Genomic DNA, 14,786 nt, shown 5'->3' with positions numbered 1-14,786 from the left:
CAGAGTAACAGCACTTGTGCGGCGTGCCCCATATCTAATTAGCTTCACAAAACAAAAGGAGTTGTAAAACACAAACTCCTACAGTTGCGCTCAGAAAACAACTCTGAACATCTACTCCTTGGATTTCAGACCAGACCAACATCTTCTGGGATTTTAATGAGTATATGTAATTATATGCTAAATCATAAAACCAGACACCAGCTCACCCCATCTCCAAAATTGGCCTGTCAAAGTGGGAAAAAGAAAGAAACATAATCTTAGATGTGACCCTGTACAACAACGAATGCATAACATAGCATTTAGCAGCCATTAATGAAGTTATTAGTGCCATATGCTAGGTTTTGCAATTATCTTTGGTTATTTTCATTTTCTTTAATCAATTATGTTTTGCATCGTAGACATATTCCATAAGTTTTCTCAGTTATATTTGATAATTCTATGATTATCTTTATTGGTCAGATTGGTTTTCTGATAAAAAATGAAACATCTAAGAAGACAAAAGGACAATCACCAGTAGCAGTCGGCACTTGAGTTTTGGTCTGCCACCCAACATTGGAAGCAAATACTACAAAAAGAGATGTGCATAAACCCATTCGAAGGTGACCAACTTCCAAAAGCTTGGGGACATGCAAAACTCTTGGTCCAGTTATAGGAGATGGCTCGTCAGCCTCAATTCACATTCAATTTCAAGGCTTCAATTATAAAATGTAAAACCCTCACACATCCATTGGATCCTCTCTCCTCTCACAAACACCCACTTGGGGGCTCTCCATCTGATCTCCAAGCATTGGCCGCTCAATGGGGCTATCATCGAGTGCACTCTACCCAAACTCCACACTAAGAATGCTACTGATTCCAAATCATCCTCAACGCAAGGCCCAGATCATGGTGAACATATTTGGAAACCAGTTGCTTTCCATGTGCACCGTTGCAATTATAACTCTGCAACCATGGTGAGAGCAATAACTTGATTGATCCTATAATAACCAACAAGGTGAAGAAATCCCAATCAAAAAAGAAAGAGATTATGCTATTCCTTGAATTTCATGTTTGAACATCACATTATGATGCTCAACTAGTCAAATATGCTCCACACACAATGCCAGTCCAGATAATCTCATAAGCTTTGATATTTTCATGCATTCAATATACCTTGTACAAGAGGTTTCTAGCCTTTCAAGTTAATTCCTTCCGCCGCAGGTATTCAGCCAAGGATGACTTAGGAAGCAAAGTCAAAATAGAAGATTTGTTTGCCTTTATAGTTGTGTCACTAACTGTTAATTGCACCAAATGGAAATAACAGAAAATGTAGCAGAACTACTTCACGAGAATTGATACCCAATACATATATTATTAAATAGTGCATAAAGAGGAACGGGTTCTGTAACAACTTCTTATCTGCAATTAGAGTTGTCTCTTTTATATGAGCATGAAAATATTAAACATTGATTCCCAAATACTGGCAGTTCATATTACAGCTTATTTGTTTCATGCTTAAAATGACCACCAAGAAACAGGAGCAATTTAAAGCAGTACAGTATAGATTACTGTGGTATTAAAACACAACTACAAGGTGAACATAGTAAAGGTAAACTGCATCAGCAATTTCAATGAATTGATAGAATTCAGCATTTCCTATAACTAAAACCTTCACTGGGACCCTAGATAACTGCATGTCAAGGAAAGAAAACAGAGAGAGAGAGAGAGGGACCCTAGATAACTGCATGTCAAGGAAAGAAAACAGAGAGAGAGATAACAGCGAATAAGGTCATCTTGGACAAAGAACATGCCTTGAATTTTGCTAGAAAATACAAGAACACAGCCAACAAAATTCTGAACTTTACCAAAAGAGCAGATCGTTCATTGTTTAAAAGAGGGTAGAATCTCTTACAATAATGATCTAGCCCACATATTAGAAATTCCCCAGAAAGAAGCTTCTATTTTACACTACTCATCCCATTGGATGGGCAGAATTCAATCATCTGCATCCCTCTTCCAGCAACTGCAATCTGATAATGATTTCTGAATGGACAAACAAACAACGGAGGACACAGTAAGGAAGGTGAGGAGAAAAAACAAAACTATCACAACTATAAATAATTTCACTCACCTGCCACAGGTTCTAACATCCAATGCTTCTGGCTCCGGCACACTAATGATTAAATGGGCAAACTCAGATAATCTATCATTACCAAGTTTCCAACACCGGACACGCTGATCAAGACCAACAGAGAAAACCCAAATCCCATCCGTCCATACTCCTTTGATTCAAAAAGGAAACAAGATATCATTTGTCAGCATCCATTTTACTTTCTCCCAAGCCAAAGGAAGAAGAGGATGTTGCTCAAGACTATCACAAGTCAGGAAACCAATACTTGTAATTAGGCTTGTCAATGGGTAGGCATTACTTTGTTCATACCCACACCAATACCCTAACCAATGGGTAGAAGACCCTACCCTACTCTACCCTAGACCCATAAAATTAAATGAGTGGGTATGAGTAGGGTCTAATACTCTAAAATACCCATCAGTATTGGTATAGTCTAATCCCAAAGATGTTCACTTATATATTAATTTAAAATTATTGAATTTTGTAAACTTTTAGTAAATCAATCGACTAATTTATTTAATATTTAAAAAATTAAATAATATAATCATTTCATTACATATTTTACTTATATTAATTACGTATTGAAATTTTGACCAGATATGCTAGAGCTTTTCATATTGATCCATAATTAGTTAATTTAGTAACATACATTATTTGCCTTTAATGTAAATTTCAAATTTTAGATTTTTTTAAAAACATATTGTAAAAGAAAAAAGAAAAACAAATGGGTCTCAAATGGGTAAGACCTAAACCCTACCCAATTCTTTTGGATATAATTTGGCTAAGACCCTATGAGTATTTTATAGGGCAGGGTATGCGTAGGGATGAAAAAATTGTTATGCATATTTGTTGGGTCCGGGTCCGGGTCCGGGTAGGTCGACACCCACCCGTTGACACGAGGCCTACTTGTAATACAGAGATTGAACGACACCTATGCATCATAAAATATGAAATAGCTAACTTCTGTTCCAACACCACATTTTGCATCACAATATATGAAATACACAACCACAAGCAACACTACATCTTGTAACAAGAAGAAACCTTTTCGAATATTAATCATAATCAAAAGGAAGTTCAGATGAACATGTCAAATATTACTGGACAAACAAATTAAATTACTAGGGAAAAATAGCAAACGTGCAGAGTTCCTTATACTTCATCCTTCATGAACTCAAGTTCCTCTCAATTTACGGAAAGCGTAGAAAAACAGATGAGAATTGGAAACAAATACTGGTCAAAAGTACCTTTGACAGCAGAGCTGTGAGCCGAGATGATTTTATCCACATTATAGAACTGCATCTGATGGTTTTTGATCAGACAATGGCCATTGTAGTTGTTTGCAGCCACTGGCAGAGTGGTGCAATGAATTTTCATGGACATATTCGGACAGGTCTCTAGCACAGGATTTATTTTCAAATCACATCGGAGACAATTAATTGCCTGATCGTCGCCTCCACTTATAACATAGAAGGAGAACCTAGAGTCAGCTGATCTAAGGTCCTGAACATCTGAGACATTAAGGCAATTGACCCCAGACTGGTGTACATTACCTAAGACATGCATAGCTACCAATACACTAGCTTCTGGTGATAAATCATCCTTTTTTCTTACGGAAACAAATGAAGCCTGATTGTCGACTTGGAAAGGAACCTGAGCATTACTTTTTCCAGAAAGAGATGTTTCAAATGTTCCTTGCACATGGTTTTCCATTTTATTGTCAGATTCTGTTCTTCCAACATAGTATAAACCAGTTTGAGTTTTTCCAATCAAATCGCTATTGTGTGGTTTCTTCTTTGCACTGTGACTGCCTATAGACCGCCACCATCGCCCCCCTTGGCTTCCTCTACCAGTGCGTGGCCGTTTCTGTAATTCCATGCAGTTTTCCATTTGAAGGCCTGATATTTGCCGCATAAAGTTTTCAACACATTTGGTCAGATCCCAGATTCCAATACTTCCATCAGTAGATCCAGTAATTGCCAAGTAAAGACTTCCAGTTTGTATGTTTCCTGGTATTGAGGAACAACTATAAAACATCAAGAAAGATCCAGATAACAAGAAATGGATAGTCGCTATGTTGCATTTTTCAAGTTGAAGAAATAATTCAATTGAACAAGGCCAAAATGTGAAATTATGATCATACTGAAAGTATTGGCAACACTCGAAGTAAATGTGTACTCTATGGATTTGATCATTCTGCATCACAAAGTCCAAGATAGAGGTCATGAGTTTCTTCACAATTCCATGCCATTTGCATGGGGGTTTCCTTTATCAAAGTTTACATTTCCAGTCTGAAAATGTGTTTGTCTCCTCATTTTCTGAAATTGACCTGAGAATATCCCCCCCAAAAAGCTATATTCTCAAAGCCTACAGCGTATTTTTCGAAAGCTTACACTCTATTTACGGAGTATTTCTTTACTTTTCTCAAATCAAGAATACAAACATGTGTTTTCTCAGAATGAAATGCCAATCAAACTCAACCCATCACACTTTGACCTAAGTAATCAAAACCCATTTCATCTTAACACATTCCCTGAAGAATCTTTTCAAATCATTTTCCAAAAATTATTCTATTGAAAATGAACATGAATCCAAACATAGTGCTGTATCTTCAGTAACATGTACTATTGAGCCATTCTAGAAGCAATGAACTTGAAGTTGAACTTATGAATAAAACAATAATATAAATTGTATTAATAGTGTATTACAGGTGTTCTGTGATATTATATTAAGATATAAAGCTCAGTGCAAGTAGATGAACCAAAACCGAAAAACTGCAGTTTTGTTTACAGAAAGTTGTCCAAAGCATCAATCAAAAGTGATGACAAAACCAGATTTATTGTTTACAGAAATTAATTTCCAAATTGTTGAAATTATATCTCAAATTCTCAACATATTATGATACTAACCATTAGATGGCAAAACCTTAGGAATGACAACATGCTGCAGAGCTAGCACAGGTGATGACAAGGGAGCCAATAAGGCAACATCGCACCTGCCATGAAGTTGAGATGGAGAGATATTGGGCAAGGGAAAATTAATTACCAAAAGATTCCCATTTGTGACCTTTATTAGAGAAGAGAAACAGACTAACTATTCTATGGTAATGTAATAGACAAGAGAAAAGGAATGCTATATTATAATATTGTAACAGTCTGAAATCCTCTTGAAATGAATTCTTGGACAATGCAACACTTACCAAAGCCGGAAAGGCAACACAAGAGCCCTCAGTGTGACTGTAGCATCTGAACAAGCAACAATAACAAAACAGACAGATATCCTACAGAAGAAACACTTTCACCAATGCATTAACAGCACTTCAATGAAAGGCGAAACGAAAATAAGAACTAACTGTAACTTGAACGGACCTTGAGCCATATTCTTTAACAAGAAAAGCAGTAACATCTAGGTATCTCCAGTCATTTTCAAGATCATCTTCTGGACACAAGTTTGCTTCCTTCTTCCTGCACCTTGAAGAAAGCAGTTCAATAGGAACAGAATCTGATGTTCTCGTGCTAAGATCTTCATCTGTTTCAAGGACTTCTTTGGTGTATTTTCTTTTCACATAACTAGTGTGTTTGAATGGCATATCAGTGGAGAGCCACTGGAAAGAGAATGAAGGCATGGTCTCAGTAGATGGACCTGTCATGTTATTTTCATTTTTCTTGTCTGTCTCTCTGCACACAGAGTCCACTCCTTTGTTGCTCATGATAATCATTTGTTTCCATGCAGTAACAACCCGTTTTGCTCCAACAGATATCAAAATAAAAGGATCTCTATCCTCGAAGGTTCCATTTTGTCTATAGACTACATTAGGCATGCCACTGGATTCAGGCACAAATATATGCATCTTTGACACAGAGCATACTGATCGTACAGCAGATCCACCAACATGTTCCCCGAGATGTTGGGAAGACAGCCAATTCTCCATGCCTGGTTTATACCTGAAAATTTTACTGCACCATTACTTTGAGAAGGATAGAAGTGCAAGGTGAATTATAGAATTTAAAGACTACAAGCCACATTGCCCCAGGTTTATGTCAGATTTTTCCCTAGTAAACAAGGGAAAAAAATTAACTACCTAGTTAATCGGACGGTTCCATCTTCACAACCAGTTGCAATCCAACTAGATCCAGAAACCAATCCCTGATCTTCATCTGAACTACACAATGAATCTCCACAGATAAAGCATAGGGAATGTACCTCCCTGCCATGAAACTGCACATGCAGATTCCGAGGATATATCTGCCTATCACTTTCTGGTACCCAGTGCCTATGAATATATATGACATCATCCTGCCAGAAGGGATGGTGAGATTGCATGCTATCATATGTGGGGTAAAATACTACAAAAATGATAAACTCAATGGTATGAAAATGATAATCACGTCACTGTTGCTTGCATCTGAAATCCCGACTACATTGTACCCTCAGAAGTAGCAGTATAAGATCTTTAAGAGATGCTTTTATCTTAAAGGAAGAATAGCAATTAACCAAGCATGTGCTAGGAAAAAATGCCATGTCCCAATCACTAACATCAGATCCCAATAAACTTTACTCCTATATAAGAAGTTGGGGAATTCAGTTCTCATCTGATAAAATAAAGAGGCAAAATCATATCAAAAAATAAAGTAATGAGTTCCTCAGATGATGCATCACAACTGTAGACAGGGAACGTGGTCTTTTTTAAACTCTCATTCCCAACTGATTAGATCGCTGACCTTTTAAGTGATTAGTGAATACAGACACCCATCTCTAAACCCATTTAAGTGACATCTTGGATAAACACTTGCTTTAAAATAATGAGTTCCTCAGATGATGCATCACACTTGTAGACAGGGAACGTGGTCTTTCTTAAACTCTCATTCCCAACTGATTAGATCGCTGACCTTTTAAGTGATTAGTGAATACAGACACCCATCTCTAAACCCATTTAAGTGACATCTTGGATAAACACCTGCTTTAAAATAATGAGTTTCTCAGATGATGCATCATACTTGTTAAAAATATGGAAATAAGATATTTTTCAACCTTTCATTCCCAAGTGACTAGATGATAAAGGACCTTGTTTTAGGTGACTAATGAATATGGACAACCATCTCTAATCTCATCTTAGTAGATATCCTGGATAAACATTTGCTCTTTAAAAGACTCTCCACTCAGGCATCAGACTATATTTTCAACAACTAGAGAAAGGTAAAAATATCTAAATTTGATATTAAAGAATAGGCATAAAGGAAACTTGAGAATATACCTTAACAAAAGAAAAACAGTTCATCATCTCTGGCAAGTCACCAAGATAATATGAATGAGGACGTCGCCAACCACCACATGTAATGTCTAGCACCTTTGGCAAACATCCCGACATGCATAGTAAGATCACGTGAACATTCAGACATATAGTCAAAATTGATGTACACTTGTGCTAAGGAACTTAACCTTCCAGCTTGATGAGGAAAATATAAGCCTCCTCTGCACTAACTTGACATAAATAACTTAACCTAAGTCTGGCTAAAAGATGATAGACTGCTCAGAAAACTCGAATCTATTTTTCTGATAAATAATATTTAAGCGACAATAATCTTGGTCTTTCCGTTGATAGATAGACAGACAGATAAAAGAGGGGGAGAGGAGAGAGAGCACCTTTGTCCCTGTAGTTAAATTCCATATTATGAAATTTGCTGATGCAAAACCAACTGCATAGTTTCCAACAGCAGAATCATCAGAATGGTCAGTGGTGGTGAAGACAGACCGGATTGCACTTAATTCTTTTACTTGCTTCATCCCTATAAATTCCAAATTAAGCATATCTCTGTTGTGCTGCAAGTAGCATATGCATCCATCTGCTCCCGTCTGTGGGTAGGGTTTGTGATTAGATGGACAAACTTTGGATTAAGTTGCCATGTGCTAGAAAGACAAATTTGCATAATATCTTGATACATTACAAGCAAGGGAAGCATATTTTCTTTATTAGTTTATATGGCCGTTTCATTGTAGTTATTTGTTATTTAAGCATCGCTGGAGAAGGGAGTGAATATTGAAATTACAAATTACACAATCAAGACTTTCAGGATTGATCTCATACCGAGCGTATTTCAACTTGATCAGAAGGACTACAAATAGAAACACTGCTCACACTGGATACTCCATGAGCACCTTTGAAATAATTCACTGGATATTCTTTTACTTCTGCAGCAACAACAGTAGCGCAGAGTAGCCCTCTTGGCAAAGAAAATAGTAGGAGATTACCACGAATATCCCCACATACCAGCAACTGTAGACAAATAAATTTGAGTCATATATGGTAGTTCATATCAACAAAACTACTTATAATCTTCACAGGCTTCTACTGTGAAATCATGCACTTCATTATGACAAGTGGTAAGCAAAAAACTTTCAAACTAGGCATCTGCATTTTAAGATTCAGAACATTGCCTCATCTTATTTACCGTATTCACAGAATGTCTGCTAGTTTTAGTGCAGGAACTGTTCTCAATAAGAAAAATAATCCAAAGAAAGAGACTAAGAGAAAATATAATGTTAAAGATATTCACCTCTGCATCAAATGAAGCATCCACACACATTATCCGCATTCCAAAGCATGAAGCATATTCTGCAATTAAGGATACATCAGAGCTTCCTCTACCAATGAGAGAAGCAGAATGCAAATTGTCGCATAACTTCCATAGCTTCAATCTGCCACAAGGATCAGAAGTGAAGATGAACCTGCATGCAGAATCACCAGAAAATATGATAAAGAATATAGAGATACGTGTGTACTAGCAGTAAAACCATGAATTACATATAGTAAAATGACAATTCATGACCTCTTATATGTGGGATATGCAAAAAAAATGAGCAATTTATATGTAAAGGGTTAATCTGACATATGGCCGATGGGTTAATGGTTTCCTTGAGTTGATTTATATGTAACATAGTTCTCAGTTAGTGTCCTAACATAAGACAACCGGCTAAAGAAAGGAAAACCTAGATATGTAGAGTATTCGAGTAATTAATTTCAAGTAATCTTAATGTAGTTGTGATCAAATCCTTAATTGTGTAAGTTGACACTGGAACATCACTACAAATATTGTTGTTTGGCACCTATCTACTACCTATTTTCCAGTGACTTGCACCAATAAGCGCCCAAGAGATGCCTCTCCTTTTCAGCTGCCCAAGTGAAAGTAAATTCAACCTTGGGGCTCCCACCAGTTCCAACAACTAGGATGATTGTCATTCTCCCTTTACCATCTCCAACAGCAATCCAATCTTCAAGTCCACCAGAGGGGTAGGAAAATTTTGACAATAAGTCCATACAAATGATTGGTGCTTCCACACTGATGCGGGCAAGTTCCGTCCATTTCACGGCCTCACTATTAAATAGACTTGCATGGTACAAGTAGCCATTGTTGGTAGCCACATATAGAGAATCTTCACGTGAGAAGTGTACACAGCGGACATATTCACTTTTGCTGCAAGAGTGCTTGAGGGGTCAGAAACCCTGAAGCAAGTAGGCAGAATAGAGTAACAGTACAATAGACATACAAATTAAAAATAATAATAATAAGTAAACTGATAAAATATTTTACAAACTCCATAACACGTACTTACTCAGAAAGGAAAAAAGAAACTTTGCACATAAAGACATCCACAAATCTAAACCCACACCAGTCAGGTTCATCAAGTCAATTTACCCAATTCTAGAGTTCTTACCTTCGTCACATATGGTTCATACTTTGTATTTTTTCCACCATTCACTCCAATGTCAAATACAAAAGTGCACAGACCATCAAAGGTAGCCCCAGAGTAAGAATTATGCAAGGTAGCCCCCCGTGCATGAGGCATTGTCGATCTCTAATATTTTTCACCTCTAAAATAAGGGAGACCTATATATTTCTGTACTAAGCAAAAATAACAACAAACAAGAAGTGTGTATACAAAAACATTTTAATGCAGCCAGAGGCCCAGAGGAAGTAAAAATCTCATCAAATAATATCAGCATGCAGAAAAGTAACACACATCAGATAAAACTGAGACCTCGAGACTTGTATTCTCATGATCACTTGTTATACTACATCAACAGAAACGTGAAAAGGTTTATGTCTACTTACATTATTATAGTACTGAGGAACAGCACGAACAAACTACTAATGCCTCATCAAACCCATCTTTTGGCACTACTAACAACACAAATAAAGGTATCTGGGAAAGCAATGAGAAAGTGATGAAAGTGGGGCAACCGTGGTTTAGGATATCTGCATACTGTTGTTGCAAGTGTGTGATTATACTTGAGAACATAAACAACAATGTATGGTTTCAATTGATTTTTCAAATTTTCCAAATGATTTACGGTATTCATGCGAAGATACCTGTCCATGAGCCCACCACGCCCTGACAAATTGGGTAAAGAAAGAGCAAAAAGTTCCTTTCTGTCACTGAAATCTTCAGACACAGTGGTTTCTTCTAATTCCTTAGAAGATGTATAAATCTGGTGAAGCTTTATCGCAGAATCAAAACCAGCAGTGACAAGAAGTGAAGAGCAGGGATCATACAAACATCGCCATACACCCCTCCCACTGCAGAAAATAACAACATTGAAATTTTAACTGTGAGATTCAGAAATGAAGCATTGAGTGAATAACCAAGTTGAAGGTCTAAGATATCACTTTCACCATATATAACGAAAATGAAAGATTTACCAAGAAGAAGCCAATTCCTATGCACAAACTGAAATATTTCAGAGCAGGATGCAAATGATATTTCACCAAATGAATGTGGAAATAAAGTTCTTCGGCAAAAACCTTTACAAACTGAATTAGTTAACTGATACAGTGATACATGCAAAACAAATAGAGACATCCAAGAATAGGTATCTATAACATCCACATCTTGGTGAAACTTTCACAGCTTACATGTGCTCCTTGATCACATTAAGTTCTCTGCCATCATGATCCCAAACACGGCATGTACAGTCCTCACCGGCAGTGATAATTAGCTGAGCAGTTCAACAAGCCAATAATCAGTTAATAAAGCAAAATCCAGTTTCTTTGTGCTTATCTGCAAAGTGTATCAAAAACACATACACACAAAACATGCTTTGTTGCAGAACACAAGCAAACACAATATCAAATTTAAAAATGACTGGAAATAAAGAACAGTTTCCAGAAGCTGACAAGGCAAGCACAGGTAATGTGCAACCAGAATCCAGCCAGGAGCAACTTGCTTTATGAGTAAGTTAACATGCGTGCATGAATACACCATTAAGCTCATAGTTATTTACTCTCAGCTAAGAGTTATGCCAGCTCCCTGATTTCAAGTTTTTATCAATTGGAGAGAGCACTTTCTGGATTTAACCAGACTAAATTGGGCAAATCTGACCACTACTAGAGGTTATTGCTAGACATCACGTCAAGCTTTGGCAGGTAGTAGTATTTGCTAGAGCAATCCTAATTGCCACAAGGAATGGATACTTTTGAGGAGATTCCAATTTCAAAATTACCAGCTGGAAAAGACTTAGGACACATAGAATTATTTGAGGTCAAACTAAAGCATGAATGAAATATTCTTCTTAACAAATCCAAAAACATATTGAAAATAAGTTGAACACATGATAGTACAAGCAAAACCAAGAGACTTAGACTGAGGGGCTCTTTTTGTTCTTCCCTTTCTTCCAGTTGAGTTATGGCAATCAGCTAAGCCATGATGGATTTGGTCAGACTACTACAGTAAGAGTAGCATGTCTACCTCACCTTACAAGATGATAAAAGAACAAAAACAAAGAATTATGGTGCACATAGAGGCGATACCAGCCACGAGAAAATCAATGTAACATAGATCCTGGTCGATAAAGAAAAATCAAAGAGGAGGAGCATGGACTAAGGTTACCGGAGTACAAGCCAAGCTTATCCCCATCCAATATACATGTATACACTAACATACATACAAAAGCATAATAAAGTTATGAAGCAAGCTTACAGAGTCATATATACAGCAGTCCCAAATTCTGGCACTGTGTCCAAATAGAACAGGGCCTGCCAAGTGATTGACCCTATCCTTGCATGAAACTCCTTTGTCAGCCTGAACCTCCCAAATACGAGCACTGAACTAATCAAGAAATGACATACCATGAAGAGCTATGAATCAAGTATTTTTTGGTTCTTTAGTAAGTCAGCTAATAACGTGAATAGATGAATATGACCTACCTACGATCATCAGAAACAGTGACAAGCTTCATTCCGTTAGAGAACCACGCGATGCGGAACACTGAACCTTCATGGCCTACAAGCCTACTTATAAGAGCATCCTTGTACTTGGAACCAGGAATAAAGTTCTCATTACTAGTTAATGGTACATGGTCTTCCTCATTACTACTAAGCCTTGTAGAATGATTCTGATGAACCACTTTCCAAACAACAATCTGCCAAAACAAAGACATTCTTCAGCTTCATCAAAATTCAATTTTCGCGTGGAAAAATTGAAATTAGAAACTTCTAAGCCACAGCCATTTTCTGGTGATCACAGCAAAGGATTTCAGAAATAATGTAAGCATGCACTAGGTCCGCAGTTGGAGAAACATGAGGTAGATCTCCTGAATTCCAGGAAAGCCAGAATATAGCAAAGTGCCAATTCATTAAGAAAACCTAATAATAACTAAGAATCAGATACAGACGACAGATATTGATGTCATACCATATGGACAAGCAGACACATTACTACTGGAGCAAGTAGGCAATAACACATCAGGGTAACACATGGATCGGGACAAAAATTATGCATACATGTTGTGCATCATCATATTTCACTCTGCTCTATCTAGTATCAATTACAAGTCTTTGAGAAAATCAACTTACCTATTACAAGGAAATGTTTACAGCATTGTCTTTTTATACACAGTGGAAGCTGAGTCGTCTTCAGAGGTTAACATAATTTGCATGTACAAACATAACTCTATACATCCAATATTTAAATAGCAGGGCTTTTGATATACAATCTAAAGTTAAGTACATAACCATTTACGAAATTTCAAAGTAGAAGGTATTATATCCTGTTAATCTACTGAGATGAATGAGAGAACTTAACACATTTACTTCTAAATTAGTAGCAGCCAAAAGAATAAGACAAGTAAAACAACAGTAAGAATTTCATTGAAATAAAAGCTTTGACTACCCATACGGAGAGGAGTGACTGAGTAGCAGGGACAAGTTGAACACTAAGAATGTGTATAAGTTACCTCATTGAAGATAGTACCAGATGCAATGCGGAGAGATTCAATATCATTTCCCAACATCCTCATGGAGTATAATAGGCACCTCTCTAAGAATTGCGTGGTAGAGGAATACACGCAGTAAGCCATCAAACCGTTTTTGCTAGGTAAGAGATATATGTAAGGTATAACATCTAGCATGCTATATACAGAAACTAATCAACTACAAATTCAATGTTTCTGGCAAAACTTCAAATATAATTTTTTGCTGCAAAAATTGCGCAATCTAAGAATAACAAAATGGGTACTCAAGAAGAAACAGGGAAAAAAAAAAAAAAAGGAAAGACAATAACATTGTCATTGAAAGTCATATATGGCCAGCTCTTGCAGACACTCCTTTTTTGCACTTTATCCAAAAATTCTATGTTCATAGGCAATCTTAGTACGTTCTAACTGCTTCCTGCTCTAGTAGAGCACTTTATAAAATCATATCTCAAAGGTAAAAGGAATGGCAGATGAACAACATCTTACCTGCACATTTAACTTCAGAAAATATGTCACATCTCAAAATATCCCAGAAGTATATGGAATTGTCGCTACATCCAATGGCAAGATGACACGCATCCTCATTTGAAGTTGCACCGTTCAACTACAATTGAAAAGAGAAAAGAAAAGAAACTACTCTGGCCGAAGATAAATTAACTAATAACGCATTAGTGATATTGCAAGAATTGACACCTTCAAGAAGCAAACATCCAAAACCCAATGGCCAAATTTGGGCAGCGAGTGGATAAGAGTCAATCCCGTATCCAGAAAAGGTTTCTGTAAGCTATCAGATTCAATTTGCAAGTTAAAAAGTTTCACTCTCCTTTCCCCAAAGACAGCAATCCGGAAAGCAAGAGCAGAACCCGGCAGCGGTTTGTGAAAATGCTCCACAGAGATCCCATGGACACGAATCCCTTCAAAGACTGGAAACAACCTTATTATTTTTCCACTCACCAAATCATACACCAGAATCTGCGAACCAGTACCTGTGGGATGAAAATACAAGGTTAATATGAAGTCATCATAAGTTTGGGATCAATCACAAGTGTGTGTGTGTGTGTGTGTGTATGTAGGGGTTCGGGAAAGAACCAGCGAGGAGGAGAGGGAGAGAACAGAGATAAGCGGGAAGACGGAGGAAACAGAGAGCTGAGATTTCTCCAAGATACTGCTGAGGGAGGAGCTGCCACTGACTTTGCTCCGACACTCTCATGGCCGCGGCTACAAGTTTCCGCGGACAAGGACAAGGTAGCGAGGTATGGTGTGCTGAAGGTTTTGCATTGTAGAGGGGTTTAAGAAGTAAAAAAGAATTGGTAGAAGACGAATGATAAAAAAGATGAATATTTTATGCGGTGAGCGTGGATCGAACACGCGACCTTCAGATCTTCAGTCTGACGCTCTCCCAACTGAGCTATCCCCGCCTGTGATACC

The 14,786-nt window shown here is 37.3% G+C and overlaps 1 protein-coding gene and 1 non-coding gene across 6 annotated transcripts; both read right to left on the bottom strand.

Moving 5' to 3' along the window:
- Nucleotides 1-563: 563 nt before the first annotated feature.
- Nucleotides 564-14,716, bottom strand: LOC105162994 (Transducin family protein / WD-40 repeat family protein). 5 transcript variants are annotated; one of them, XR_016065973.1, is made up of 21 exons: nt 14,448-14,716; nt 14,052-14,344; nt 13,845-13,962; nt 13,341-13,423; nt 12,313-12,527; nt 12,086-12,209; nt 11,023-11,105; nt 10,480-10,686; nt 9,226-9,582; nt 8,665-8,836; nt 8,196-8,384; nt 7,754-7,963; nt 7,365-7,457; nt 6,192-6,406; nt 5,479-6,054; nt 5,310-5,390; nt 5,020-5,105; nt 3,358-4,119; nt 2,111-2,261; nt 1,153-2,022; nt 564-977 (listed from the first exon to the last, which is right to left on the bottom strand). XR_016065973.1 is itself a non-coding variant. In XM_011081186.3 (21 exons), the coding sequence occupies exons 1-20, from the start codon at nt 14,566-14,568 to the stop codon at nt 1,938-1,940; spliced, it is 4,221 nt and encodes a 1,406-aa protein (XP_011079488.1). In that variant the 5' UTR covers nt 14,569-14,716; the 3' UTR covers nt 564-977; nt 1,892-1,937. The 5 variants fall into 5 exon arrangements, 3 of the variants coding, with proteins under 3 accessions (XP_011079488.1, XP_011079487.1, XP_088737930.1); XR_016065974.1 differs by having other exon boundaries at nt 564-942; XM_011081186.3 differs by having other exon boundaries at nt 1,892-2,022.
- TRNAF-GAA (transfer RNA phenylalanine (anticodon GAA)) lies at nt 14,704-14,776 on the bottom strand. Its single transcript has one exon. It is a non-coding gene; the product is annotated as a tRNA-Phe (tRNA).
- Between the last annotated feature and the right edge of the window lie 10 nt (nt 14,777-14,786).

This window comes from Sesamum indicum, linkage group LG6 (assembly GCF_026168435.1).
Source record: "Sesamum indicum cultivar Baizhima isolate 11 linkage group LG6, ASM2616843v1, whole genome shotgun sequence".
Classification (NCBI taxonomy): Eukaryota; Viridiplantae; Streptophyta; class Magnoliopsida; order Lamiales; family Pedaliaceae; genus Sesamum; species Sesamum indicum.
This window is presented reverse-complemented; position numbering and strand designations above follow the sequence as displayed.